This window comes from Panulirus ornatus, chromosome 5 (genome assembly GCF_036320965.1).
Source record: "Panulirus ornatus isolate Po-2019 chromosome 5, ASM3632096v1, whole genome shotgun sequence".
Classification (NCBI taxonomy): Eukaryota; Metazoa; Arthropoda; class Malacostraca; order Decapoda; family Palinuridae; genus Panulirus; species Panulirus ornatus.
This window is the reverse complement of record NC_092228.1, coordinates 17974886-17987286: the sequence shown is the minus strand read 5'-3', so window position 1 is coordinate 17987286 and position 12401 is coordinate 17974886. Positions and strand designations below refer to the sequence as shown.

The 12401-nt window shown below is 46.3% G+C and overlaps 1 protein-coding gene across 9 annotated transcripts in view; it reads left to right on the top strand.

Moving 5' to 3' along the window:
- Positions 1 to 12401, top strand: part of LOC139748608 (uncharacterized) — a 158350-nt gene that overhangs the window by 117970 nt on the left and 27979 nt on the right. For 7 of the 9 annotated variants that reach the window (XM_071661743.1, XM_071661744.1, XM_071661745.1 and 4 more), the window contains 4 exons: positions 3090 to 3336; positions 3792 to 3989; positions 4366 to 4539; positions 5862 to 6554. In XM_071661743.1, coding sequence (XP_071517844.1) covers positions 3090 to 3336; positions 3792 to 3989; positions 4366 to 4539; positions 5862 to 6554 — 1312 coding nt within the window. The remainder of the gene's footprint in view (positions 1 to 3089; positions 3337 to 3791; positions 3990 to 4365; positions 4540 to 5861; positions 6555 to 12401) is intronic. The other 2 variants (XM_071661751.1, XM_071661747.1) reach the window with 1 other exon arrangement.

Genomic DNA, 12401 nt, shown 5'->3' with positions numbered 1-12401 from the left:
ACACACACACACAAGAGCTATGTGCAAATTTGCGTTTTTATTGGCGGGGCATAAATTTCTGATATGTTGTGGTATAGCATTGTCATGGCGATGGCGGTGTGTAAACTGGTGGTTTGTGTGCTCCAACTATAGTTTCCATCGACCACTGTTGCCATTTTGAGAATGATACTCTTATTAGAATACAAGTTTGGTTCTTTTTAAGGGGTTCTGACGCAGACAGTTTCTGGAAAAGAGGGGTTAGCAACGGCCATTTTTTTATAACTGATTAGAAATACGGTTGTAATTTATCATATGACGCGTACTGGGAAGTAGATGTGTTTGGTGAGAAATGGAGAGATGCCAGCTTTAACATATGGAAGAAATAAGGAGCCAAAACACCATCACCTGGTCCCCACCAGCCAGAGTTATCGTATATACTTTACGGCGTTGGTTTTGAGTCCGCCACACCTGACCCAACCCGCTGTAAAAGTCTTGTGTGTTGATTCATAATTATTGGAACATGGTGCAGTACTGCAGGTATATGCAGAAAAGTCCAATTTAAATGAGAATTATTTCGAGGTACAAACTAGAATTTTTTTATTATATATTATGCCCAGATATTTTTACAAGGATTATTTCTTCATTCAGAAAATATAATAGATGAATTTAACGTTACATATGGAGAATGGTGTGAGAGGTAGAACATGTGAGGACGGAGGAGGTATGACTACAGGTTGCTCTCTCACGGAGCCAGTGGGTGACTGGCTAAGTATTGGCGGAATTGACTGTCACGAGGTTAGCGAGCGTGTTGTCCGAACACGTGACTCCTTCCGTGACCTTGGCTTCAGCCAGCGTCAGCATGTCTGTAACTTTGTAGAGCAGCAGGTATATAACCTGCTGGATGACTGCTGATGTGTCCTGCTGGATGATGACTGCTGATGTTTCCTGCTGGATGATGTCTGTTGTGCCTTGCTGGATGATGTCTGTTGTGTCCTGCTGGATGATGTCTGTTGTTGTGTCCTGCTGGATGATGTCTGTTGTTGTGCCTTGCTGGATGATGTCTGTTGTTGTGTCCTGCTGGCTGATGTCTGTTGTGTCCTGCTGGATAATGTCCGTTGCGTCCTGTTGGATGATGTCTATTGTTGTGTCCTGCTGGATGATGTCTGTTGTGTCCTGCTGGATGATGTCTGTTGTTGTGTCCTGCTGGATGATGTCTGTTGTGTCCTGCTGGATGATGTCTGTTGTTGTGTCCTGCTGGATGATGTCTGTTGTTGTGCCTTGCTGGATGATGTCTGTTGTTGTGTCCTGCTGGCTGATGTCTGTTGCGTCCTGCTGGATAATGTCCGTTGCGTCCTGTTGGATGATGTTTATTGTTGTGTCCTGCTGGATGATGTCTGTTGTACCTTGCTGGATGATGTCTGTTGTGCCTCGCTGGATGATGTCTTTTGTTGTGTCTCGCTGGATGATGTGTGTTGTTGTCTCTTGCTGGATGATGTCTGTTGTGCCTTGCTGGATGATGTCTGTTGTGTCCTGTTGGATGATGTCTGTTGTTGTGTCCTGCTGGATGATGTCTGTTGTTGTGTCCTGCTGGATGATGTCTGTTGTTGTGTCCTGCTGGTGATGTCTGTTGTTGTGTCCTGCTGGATGATGTCTGTTGTTGTGCCTTGCTGGATGATGTCTGTTGTGCCTTGCTGGATGATGTCTGTTGTTGTGCCTTGCTGGATGATGTCTGTTGTTGTGTCCTGCTGGTGATGTCTGTTGTTGTGTCCTGCTGGATGATGTCTGTTGTGTCTTGCTGGATGATGTCTGTTGTGTCCTGCTGGATGATGTCTGTTGTGTCCTGCTGGATGATGTCTGTTGTGTCCTGCTGGATGATGTCTGTTGTGCCTTGCTGGATGATGTCTTGTTGTGTCTCGCTGGATGATGTCTGTTGTTGTGTCTTGCTGGATGATGTCTTGTGTCTTGCTGGATGATGTCTTGTGTCTTGCTGGATGATGTCTGTTGTTGTGTCCTGCTGGATGATGTCTGTTGTTGTGTCCTGCTGGATGATGTCTGTTGTTGTGTCCTGCTGGATGATGTCTGTTGTTGTGTCCTGCTGGATGATGTCTGTTGTTGTGCCTTGCTGGATGATGTCTGTTGTGCCTTGCTGGATGATGTCTGTTGTTGTGCCTTGCTGGATGATGTCTGTTGTTGTGTCCTGCTGGATGATGTCTGTTGTTGTTCCTGCTGGATGATGTCGTTGGTCTGCTGGATGATGTCTGTTGTTCTGCTGGATGATGTTGTTTCGTCTTGCTGGTGATGTCTGTTGTGTGTCCTGCTGGATGATGTATGTTTGCTTGCTGGATGATGTTCTGGACCTGCTGGATGATGTCTTGTTGTTCTCGCTGGATGACGTCTGTTGGTACAGGTGACCCTCCCGCGGGAGGGTGGGCACACCATGGCGATCTGCATCGGGCCTGCAGGAGAATGGTCCTGCCGCGCTATCACTGACGGACTGCTCGTTCTTGCGACTCGGCTCCTCCGACGGGTGTGTCTGCACCTGCTGCTTCCTGGCGGAGGATGTAGTCCGGCCTCCTGAGCTGGAGATGGTTGGTGGGGCTCGGTGCTCGACCTTTTACCTCCTGGATGATCTTCCTTTGCTCACTGTGCCCATGGCATTGTTGTGCCATGCTGTATGATTATCAGGTTGTTGTGTCCTGCTGGATGATGTCTGTTGTTGTGTTCTGCTGTATGATGTCTGTTGTTGTGTCCTGCTGGATGATGTCTGTTGTTGTGTCCTGCTGGATGATGTCTGTTGTTGTGTCCTGCTGGATGATGTCTGTTGTTGTGTCCTGCTGGATGATGTCTGTTGTGTCTTGCTGGAAGATGTCTGTTGTTGTGTCCTGCTGGATGATGACTGCTGATGTTTCCTGCTGGATGATGTCTGTTGTGTCTTGCTGGAAGATGTCTGTTGTTGTGTCCTGCTGGATGATGATGTCTTGCGTCTTGCTGGGTGACGCCCGTTACTGGACACCTGCTGGGCGACATAGTATGTTCGTGGGTCGTTCTGGACGCCAGCTGTGTTCGCCAGGAACGTCCGTAGCAGCTAACAGGTGACCACCTCCCCGCAGGGACAGGCGTGAGGCCACACCATCGCCGCCCCCCGACCACCCTCTGCACCGGGCGCAGCTCCAGGCAGACATGGTGCCCTCGCCCGCCGCCTACACTCCAACCTCCGACCCGGACGAGCTCAGTTCCTCATGGCCCGACCCCCGCCAGCCTCCCTCCCGACGGGTCGTCGGTCGCACCCGCTCGGCTTCCCTGGGCCAGGGAGGCAAGAAGACCCGGCCCTCCACTGCCACGCTGAAGAGACCTAAGGTTGGTGGTGCTCGGTGCCTCGACCTTTACCCTCCTCCGGGCAACATCTTCCTCTTGCTCACATGTAGCCACCACAGTGGCAACCCTCCTTAGGCCACACATGTCATGTCTGGTCTCCCAGCTGCCACAACCCCTCTTAACAGCATTAATTTTCTGTGTGCAGCAGAACGTTTGAGCCATTAAAACTTTTTACCCGAACTAGGTAAAGTTAGTGTGATGATTGATGGATAGAGCCTCAACAGTATTTATTTGTGTGCAGCACAGTTCTGATCCCACTAATGCATTACCTGAAGCGTCTCTCGCAAGTCACCTTTTGTTTCATCAATGCCTGGACTTCTTTAACCTACTTTCGAACTTAAACCTAACCCCTCTCACTACCTGTGGCTTTTCTCCCCGCGCCTCCTTCCCCTGCCTGCCTGTGTGTGCTGTGACCTGCCCCACACACACACACCCAGGTGCTGGACGTGAACCTGAAGAATGCCGTGGACATGAGCGAGATGACCCGCAGTATGGTGGACCAGCTGATCCTTTCCCGCGACCAGCAGTCCGGCTCCAGCGACTACTCCAGCGACTTCACGTCGTCCTCGCCCTCCTCCATGGGCAGCAAGAGCCCCTTCGACGACTCCGGCGACTCTGAGGGCGAGCCCAGGAGGGTGAGTTATGTGGAGTAGGAGGCTTGGAGGGCCAGAGGTGAAGGTGCAGCCCCAAAAGGTGAGTTGACGATATTTAGGAAGCCTTGAGAGCGTGAGATGAAGTTGTGGAACTGATGGAGATGTCAGCGAAGTAGGGCACCTGGTTGATAATTACTGTCGCAGCGGTGGTGACCTTGAGGGTGAGTGAATGGGACCTTAAGGATGAGTAAATCATACTTTAGGGATGAATGAGTTAGGCCTAAAGTATGAGTGAGTGAGGGAAGCTTTGAGTGAGTCAGACCTTGACGGCGATGAGTAAATGAGAGACAGAGGATGAGTCATTGATGTTGACGACCTCGTGATGACTCTTGATGACAACTTTCCTCACTGCCTCCAGATGCGGCCGTCCACGATGCGACTACCTCGACCCTCCCGCAACATCGCCGTCCCTGTCATCACCTCCTCCTCCTCCCGCCCCACGAAGAAGACCTCCTCCCTCAGGAATTTTATACCAAGGGGCCGACGGCGCCACTTGGAAGAGGTGTTCATGGGACCAAGGAATAAAGTCAAGGTGAGGGAGAAGGTCACAGTGTGGAGATGAGGTGGTTCTCGCAGGTTGTAGATGTGGGCTGGGGTCGACCATCTTGTGGTGATGGAGAGTTTGATGGATGTTACCTTAAGGTTATCAGATGTTATTCGGATGTTCTTCAATGTGTGACTTTAATGTTCTTCGACGTGCGGAGATGTTTGATGGATGCTCATGTACTTAACGTTCATATCTGCTGGTGTTAGGGAGAGATGCGTTCGATGCCTGATAATGACAGAAGACATATTCTTATGGTAAATTTGAGAAGTCCGTTGGTGTAGCCAGGTGGTTGTGTACCGTAGTATAGACTACGTCGTCTTACATATTTGGTTATGTTGTAAGACGTGATGGGATGATGTTCCACGTGTGGTAGATGTTTGGTTATATGTCTGGTGGACTCACAAAATGCCCTCTGGTGTTGGTGGATGTCTAAGTAAGTGGTTGTGAGACTCTTCCACTTGTAATCCACAAGGTGATAGTGTTAGCTCTCATTTTGTTCAGGTATTGCCTGGTGCCTTCGTTAGAGAGTTTATGGAAGTCCTCGTCTTATAAAGTGTCTGTGTGACATATTTGGCATGCCTCTCTGCCCGTGAACAAACCTGACCATATTTGAGTTGTAAAGTTTGACTCTGTAATATTTCCTTGAAGATTGGCAGGGAACACCGAGTGGTAGGAATGACTCGATGTCTATATCTACCATCCACACACGGAATTTGTCTCATGTCGTTTGAGAATACTTTCTTGAATATTTCAGAGGACGAAAGGCTTGTTGTATGATGAGAGTTTAATGTTATAAACTTTTTATTATTTTCTCATACCTCATCGCTGTTTTCTGCTTTAGCGAGGTAGCGCCAGGAATAGACGAAGAAAGACTGCATTCGCTCACGCCCATTCTCTGGTTGTCATGTTCAGTGCGCCGAAACCACAGCTCCCAAAGATATAATCATTAACATGTTGCATGGTCTTGACAGAAAGACTTCTAAAGATGTGACGTATATAGATAATGACTGATGATGAGTAAGCTTAGATAGATGATAATTTATTGGATTATTGTATCATTAGACAGTCGTACGTAATCAGATCTTGGTTTGGCTGATTTGTTTAGAATTTCTGTCCATTCCTGTCTGTCTCTTGATAGTTATGTTTGTTTCCGTGTGTGTGCCTCTGTGTGTGTGTGTGTGTGTATGTGTGTGCGTGCGTGTGTGTGTGTGTGTGTGTGTGTATCAAATCATCTGTCCAAAGCACTGTGTCTGATTTTTGTTTCTCTCTCTCTCTCTCTCTCGTGGCGGTGTCTGTTGGGCGTGCAGATCCCAGAGCCGTGCCAAACGTGTGGGAAGGAGGAGAACCCGGAGCGGTTCCACAGCCACCCGCTGCACATGCAACGCTTCAAGCCCAAGCTGGAGGACCGGGGCAAGGCCAGGAACACCAGCAAGATGGTCGTGACCAAGCCCACCGCCCTCAAGTTCAAGAGCAGGACCCTGGACGAGGACAAGAAGGCAGCGAACAAGAAGAACAAGTTGAGGCCGCCCCAGGGCGGGCACAGGAAGTCTCACAGTGTGGACAGTTCGCCATCCCTGGCGAAAAAGGCCGAGGACAGAGGGAAGAAAGTACACCTGAAAAAGTTCATGCAGAATCAGAAGGCTTCCATAGGAAAGGGACGGAAAGATTTTAACGTGGAAATATACGAGGGGGACATTGCCCTGACTCCGAGAAGTGAAAATGGTATCAGTCCGTTATCTGAAAGAAAACGGGAGGTTACGTTAAAGCAGAACGGTGATAGTGGTAGAGGGGTAGCCAATCAGAGAGCGTCACATCCTCCTCGAACCATGGGTAAGATCGAGGAGGAGGGTGAGAGCGGATCTGAGTCTCGGAGTAACACGGGGTCATCCCGCACCAACAAACAGGCCACGACGCCCTCGGCGCCCACGCTCGTCTGCTACATCTGCGGGCGGGAGTTCGGCAGCCGGTCCCTCCCCATCCACCAGCCCCAATGTCTGGAGGTGAGCTATGCCCAGGTTGTCTTGTTTCTCTCTCTCTCTCTCTCTCTCTCTCTCTCTCTCTCTCCCACATAGACCGTGGTTCCTCCCTGCCCAGGTGGCACTGTATAGGTCTTATAGAAGCATTTACATCTGTTTTTAACGTGTCTTTTGGGGATGCCAAGAAAACAAATGTGATATCTCATGTCCGCCTGATGGTTATTACGTAATTTGAAAGTGCCTGACCTTTGGTCGATCACAGTATAAGGGAAGGCGGGCAGGAATATCTAAAAATATCCCCTCCAGAGCTCCCTCCCTACCCTTTAAGAACGTGTGTTGATGGTGCCATTCATCACCATTAACCCTTGACCTTTCAGCCGGCGGGGTCAGGGCGGAAACAGCCACTACGGCCTTCCTTCCTCCAGCGCTGATGGCGGTTGTATTCTTATATTAAGGTCATTTTTACCACCATCGCCCATTATCGGGTCCCCCCCCCCCCCCCCCCAGTTTTCTTACAGGAGAAAATTGCTTTCTTAGACAATGTGGAAATCGTCCTCAGGTCACTAGACGGCCCTTGTGTGCACTTAGTGTGAGAGGGTTATGAAGTGTCGCGAATCGTTCTTTGTTTCTCTTTGTTACACGTCTCAAGACCTCGGCCACAGACGTGTGGTCCATATTTATGCAAGGCCTCCAATGAGTCACTGAAAAGGTTGATATGAAATAGTTAAAGAAGGAAGAGAAGAGGAAAGATAAAAGAGATTTCGAGAGAGTAGGAAGCCTTTGGCGTATCGAGGGGGCAATGTTCATTTTGATTACCCTCCTCCTCCCCTCGGTAGCGTGTGACACAGGGCAGGTTATCATAGCAGGAGCGACAGGTGTAGAGGCGAGGTTGTAATTACTCCCGTGCAGCAGGTAACTGGTGGCCAGTCACGGGCTAGTCGTCAGCGATCAGGTTGCATGTTGGCCAAGTAGCCTCACAACACCCAGCTCAAAGTTACCCCATTGCCCGCACCGGGCCCGGCTAATTACTTACCCTCCTCCCCCACCTTCCTTATTCCGTGGATCTTGAAAGCCTGACGAAGGAGGTCATGGTGTGGTGGAGGATGAGGGAGAAGCCGGGGTTAAGTTCTGGTTTTCTAGGTTAGATAAACCAGGGCCGTTGGCCCAACGTCGTTTAAAACTGGGTTAGGTTCAGGTGGTGCGCGGTGGACCGTCCAGCCCCCGTAGTGTGGACCATGGGGGTGACCTGGTGTTGTGGCCTCACCCCCCCCCCCCCCCCCCCCCCCCCCCCGGTGCCTGATTAGGTGAACGGTGGACATGTAATGCGTTACGACTGGAGTTTGTTACCCGAGTTGTATTGACGGTCGAGTCAGTGGGTACAAGTACGTCCAGATGTACTGGTTGGTTAAATTGTCTGTCCTGCATGTCGGGCAGATTTTCATCGTGTTCATGATTTTAGTTTTTTTAATTTAGTGAACGCTTCTTTCGTATTTCCCTCCCCCACCTCTCGCTCCTTTCTTAGATATTTTCTGTAATCTAAACTCTTTTTTACTCTAATTTTTTTTCTATCCTCTTACCTTATTTGAATACATTCCTTCTCTTTTCTGTTGTTCTTACCATTTCTTCAATAACTTTCTTAATTTTATTCCCTCGTGTTTTCATTTATATATTACCCATTACCTGCCTTCTCACCGTTCACTCTACGACACCTCCGCGTGTGCCTTCCATATGCCTCGCCTTTGGAAAGAAATGGGGATCAGGCAGTAAAGAGACAGGCCATGTTACCCAAAGGTTCCCTTTCCTCACGAACTGTGAATCATTAGACCAGAGGTGATGTAACACCCCAGACCTTGTGTTAACTATCACCCGACCAGAGGTGATGTAACACCCTAGACCTTGTGTTAACTATCACCCGACCAGAGGTGATGTAACACCCTAGACCTTGTGTTAACTATCACCCGACCAGAGGTGATGTAACACCCTAGACCTTGTGTTAACTATCACCCGACCAGAGGTGATGTAACACCCTAGACCTTGTGTTAACTATCACCCGACCAGAGGTGATGTAACACCTCAGACCTTGTGTTAACTATCACCCGACCAGAGGTGATGTAACACCCCAGACCTTGTGTTAACTATCACCCGACCAGAGGTAATGTGACACCCTAGACCTTGTGTTAACTATCACCATACCTGAGGTGATGTAACACCCTAGACCTTGTGTTAACTATCACCATACCTGAGGTGACGTAACACCCTAGACCTTGTGTTAACTATCACCATACCTGAGGTGATGTAACACCCCAGACCTTGTGTTAACTATCACCATACCTGAGGTGATGTAACACCCTAGACCTTGTGTTAACTATCACCATACCAGAGGTAATGTGACACCCTAGACCTTGTGTTAACTATCACCATACCTGAGGTGATGTAACACCCTAGACCTTGTGTTAACTATCACCATACCAGAGGTAATGTGACACCCTAGACCTTGTGTTAACTATCACCATACCTGAGGTGATGTAACACCCTAGACCTTGTGTTAACTATCACCATACCTGAGGTGACGTAACACCCTAGACCTTGTGTTAACTATCACCATACCAGAGGTAATGTGACACCCTAGACCTTGTGTTAACTATCACCATACCAGAGGTAATGTGACACCCTAGACCTTGTGTTAACTATCACCATACCTGAGGTGATGTAACACCCTAGACCTTGTGTTAACTATCACCATACCAGAGGTAATGTGACACCCTAGACCTTGTGTTAACTATCACCATACCTGAGGTGATGTAACACCCTAGACCTTGTGTTAACTATCACCATACCTGAGGTGACGTAACACCCTAGACCTTGTGTTAACTATCACCATACCAGAGGTAATGTAACACCCTAGACCTTGTGTTAACTATCACCATACCAGAGGTAATGTAACACCCTAGACCTTGTGGTAACTTTCGGGAGAGATTAGATATATTACAGTGCGGAATTAAGAAATAATGATTTGAAAATCCCTTACATTTTATTGTGCGAAATGAATCATGTAGGTGAAAAATAACAAAAAATCCAGACTACATAATATGAATCTATTAAGAAATTTGTTTTTTCTATTATCTTAGAAATGTAAATGGTGTCAAAGTTCCTGATATGGAAAAAAAGTTGAACAAGATTATTTGGATTTCAGAAATGATTTCCAAAGAAATGTGACAAGGTGCGTAATTACCAGGGCAGTGCTGATCAGAGATTTCAGAAAATTCAGATCCTGTAGAAGGAAATGGAGTGATCCTGTAGAAGACCACCATATTTACGACACTCATGGAATGGTGTGATAGAATCAGAAGTATTAAACATGATTATAAGAAGAGGATTACAGAGAAAAATATAAGGAGTATTATTGACTTTTTACTAGTATGTAAGAAAGGAAATGTGTTTATAACTTCATTTATGGTAATGAAGATACAGTGTCCTGAGAATCAATCTTTCAGTTCACTGTATATAACAGAGACGTGGGATGCAGCAGAGCTGCCTAATATAACTTCTGAGGCACAGAACAAGAGAAGCTGACAGTGAAGGAAACTCAGATGGACGAGATCATACCACCAGTTTGGTATTGTTCAAGATCCTTCAGACTCTAGCAAGACTCGGTTCTTGCATATATATATATATATATATATATATATATATATATATATATATATATATATATATATATATATATATATATTTGCTTTATTTTATTTTGCTTTGTCGCTGTCTCCCGCGTTAGCGAGGTAGCGCAAGGAAACGGACGAAAGACGGACGGGGCCTATACAATTTCCTGGCCTCATCCCCAGAAATTCTGACCTGCTCATCTGGCCCACATGACCACCTGTCAACGTAAAGGTCTTTTGAAGGAAGGAAGGAAGCCATGATGCGGTTCCTCAACCCTCAGAACTGTTGAAGTAAAGTATCATGGGAAGGGACCCGTGCTCGTACGGGACTGGAACCTCGCGCCTCGGGACTGAATTAATCCCAGGTGAACCTCACCTCCACCACTCGTGGAAGTGGCGGAAACGAAACACTTGATAATAAGCCTCACGAATATCACCGAAGGAAGTAATGGGTACGTCAACATGGCTGTCAATAACATCAGATTCTGTCACCACCGCCAAAATTGTTACTCTCCTAAGCTTCCATAAGGACTTCAGTATGATGTTGTCCCACGTGATACGTGGCGAAATAGTAGTCATGCGCTTGGCATCGCCGTGTACGATATCTTAAATAATAACCAATGAACGGAACGTCTGAGGTCTGCAAGGTAATTCTTGTCGTACCGCAAGGCTCAGTCCTAGCTCTGATTACTTTTATAATGTATGGAAATGACGTAGAGCTTGGGAATGATAACCCAATTACTTTCTTACGAGGGAGAGGAGACAAAGTGATATAATTTCGGAGAATTATTGTGGCCATATGACCCTGGACTTCGTCAAACTAGCCCGGGATATAGCAAACGAAATTTAAAGAATGTAAAGGAATGCATTTTGTTGACAACAAATTGTCGAAAGCTTTTAGAGGTTCCAAGAAGATAAGAGTTTTGATATTGATATTAATCATTTCAAATGTCTAAACAAAATATAGATGCAGCGTAAAGTACAACAGAGTTAGAAGTTATTGCTAGAAACTTTCATCACAGATCACCTGTCACTATTGAGTCAGTCTCGTAAGTCCACATGTTGTGTACGCTGTACAGAGTTCTCGTGACGCTCCCTGTTCTCATAAGACCCAAGATAATCTTGAAAAAGCCTAGTTATTTTAGGACTAACAAAGTAAACACTAGGGCCAAGACACAAGGCTTATGAGAGATGTGTTAAAAGGAGTGGAAATTATTCTCTAAGAGGGAAGCGAAGACCTGAAGGTGACCCGATAGAAGTTTTTGAAATAGAAAATATAATAAACGGATTTACACACCTTGTATTACCCAGGGTTCTGTTACCAGACAAGTGGGTTATACCTTCCGCAAGGGTTCACATCGATATATATATATATATATATATATATATATATATAAACGGATAAACAGTAGACACGTTCATGGGAAGATCAGGTGAATATGTTGATATTCTTGTTATCCTCAGCAGACGACCTATCAGAGGCCAGTAAGCCTTTTCTTTTCTAACCTGTTCTTTAAACCTAGTGATCCAGTTTTTTTCCTAACGAGTTCTCGTCTCACTCAAATACTAGTTATGAATATTTTTACTTCAGTATATGTATGTGTTTGTATGATTGCCTGTTTGAACAGTAGGGGAACTTTGCACTCATTGGCTCCTACATCTTGGAGTTTAGCATACAGCTTTTTAAACTCCTGTATATTGTCAGCTTTCACAATTTCGCCTCTCCTATTCGTTTATTCCATTCATCCACTATCTTGATACAGTATATGATACATAAGATATACATGAGTATATATGTGTTCTTTTTTGTATTCCTGAGAGCATAAACACTGCAGCACGGAGCTATGCATATTTTAAACTGAAGGACAGACGTCGTCTTCTGCTGAAGCAGTTGCTTATAATTTCCAATATTGAAGTGGTAGAGGCGGCCCTGAGCACCTGCGTCAGTGCATCACCTTGCCCGTTTGCGTCGTACAACAGCGTCTGTATTGCGTATTTATTGCGTTTTCGGGCACCGTTTTTTTACATGTCCGCTAACCAGGCAACCTTGGCTCGTAACCCATTATGACTAACGCTGTAACACGACATTTTCCTCAAAGTATAAGTTAAGAAACAGAATCAGCAGGTTGTGGAAAGTATTTTTTTTTTTTTTTAAAAAAAAGGAAGTCTGGTTATTCAAAAAAAAAGATTCATGCAGAACCATGTAATGTAT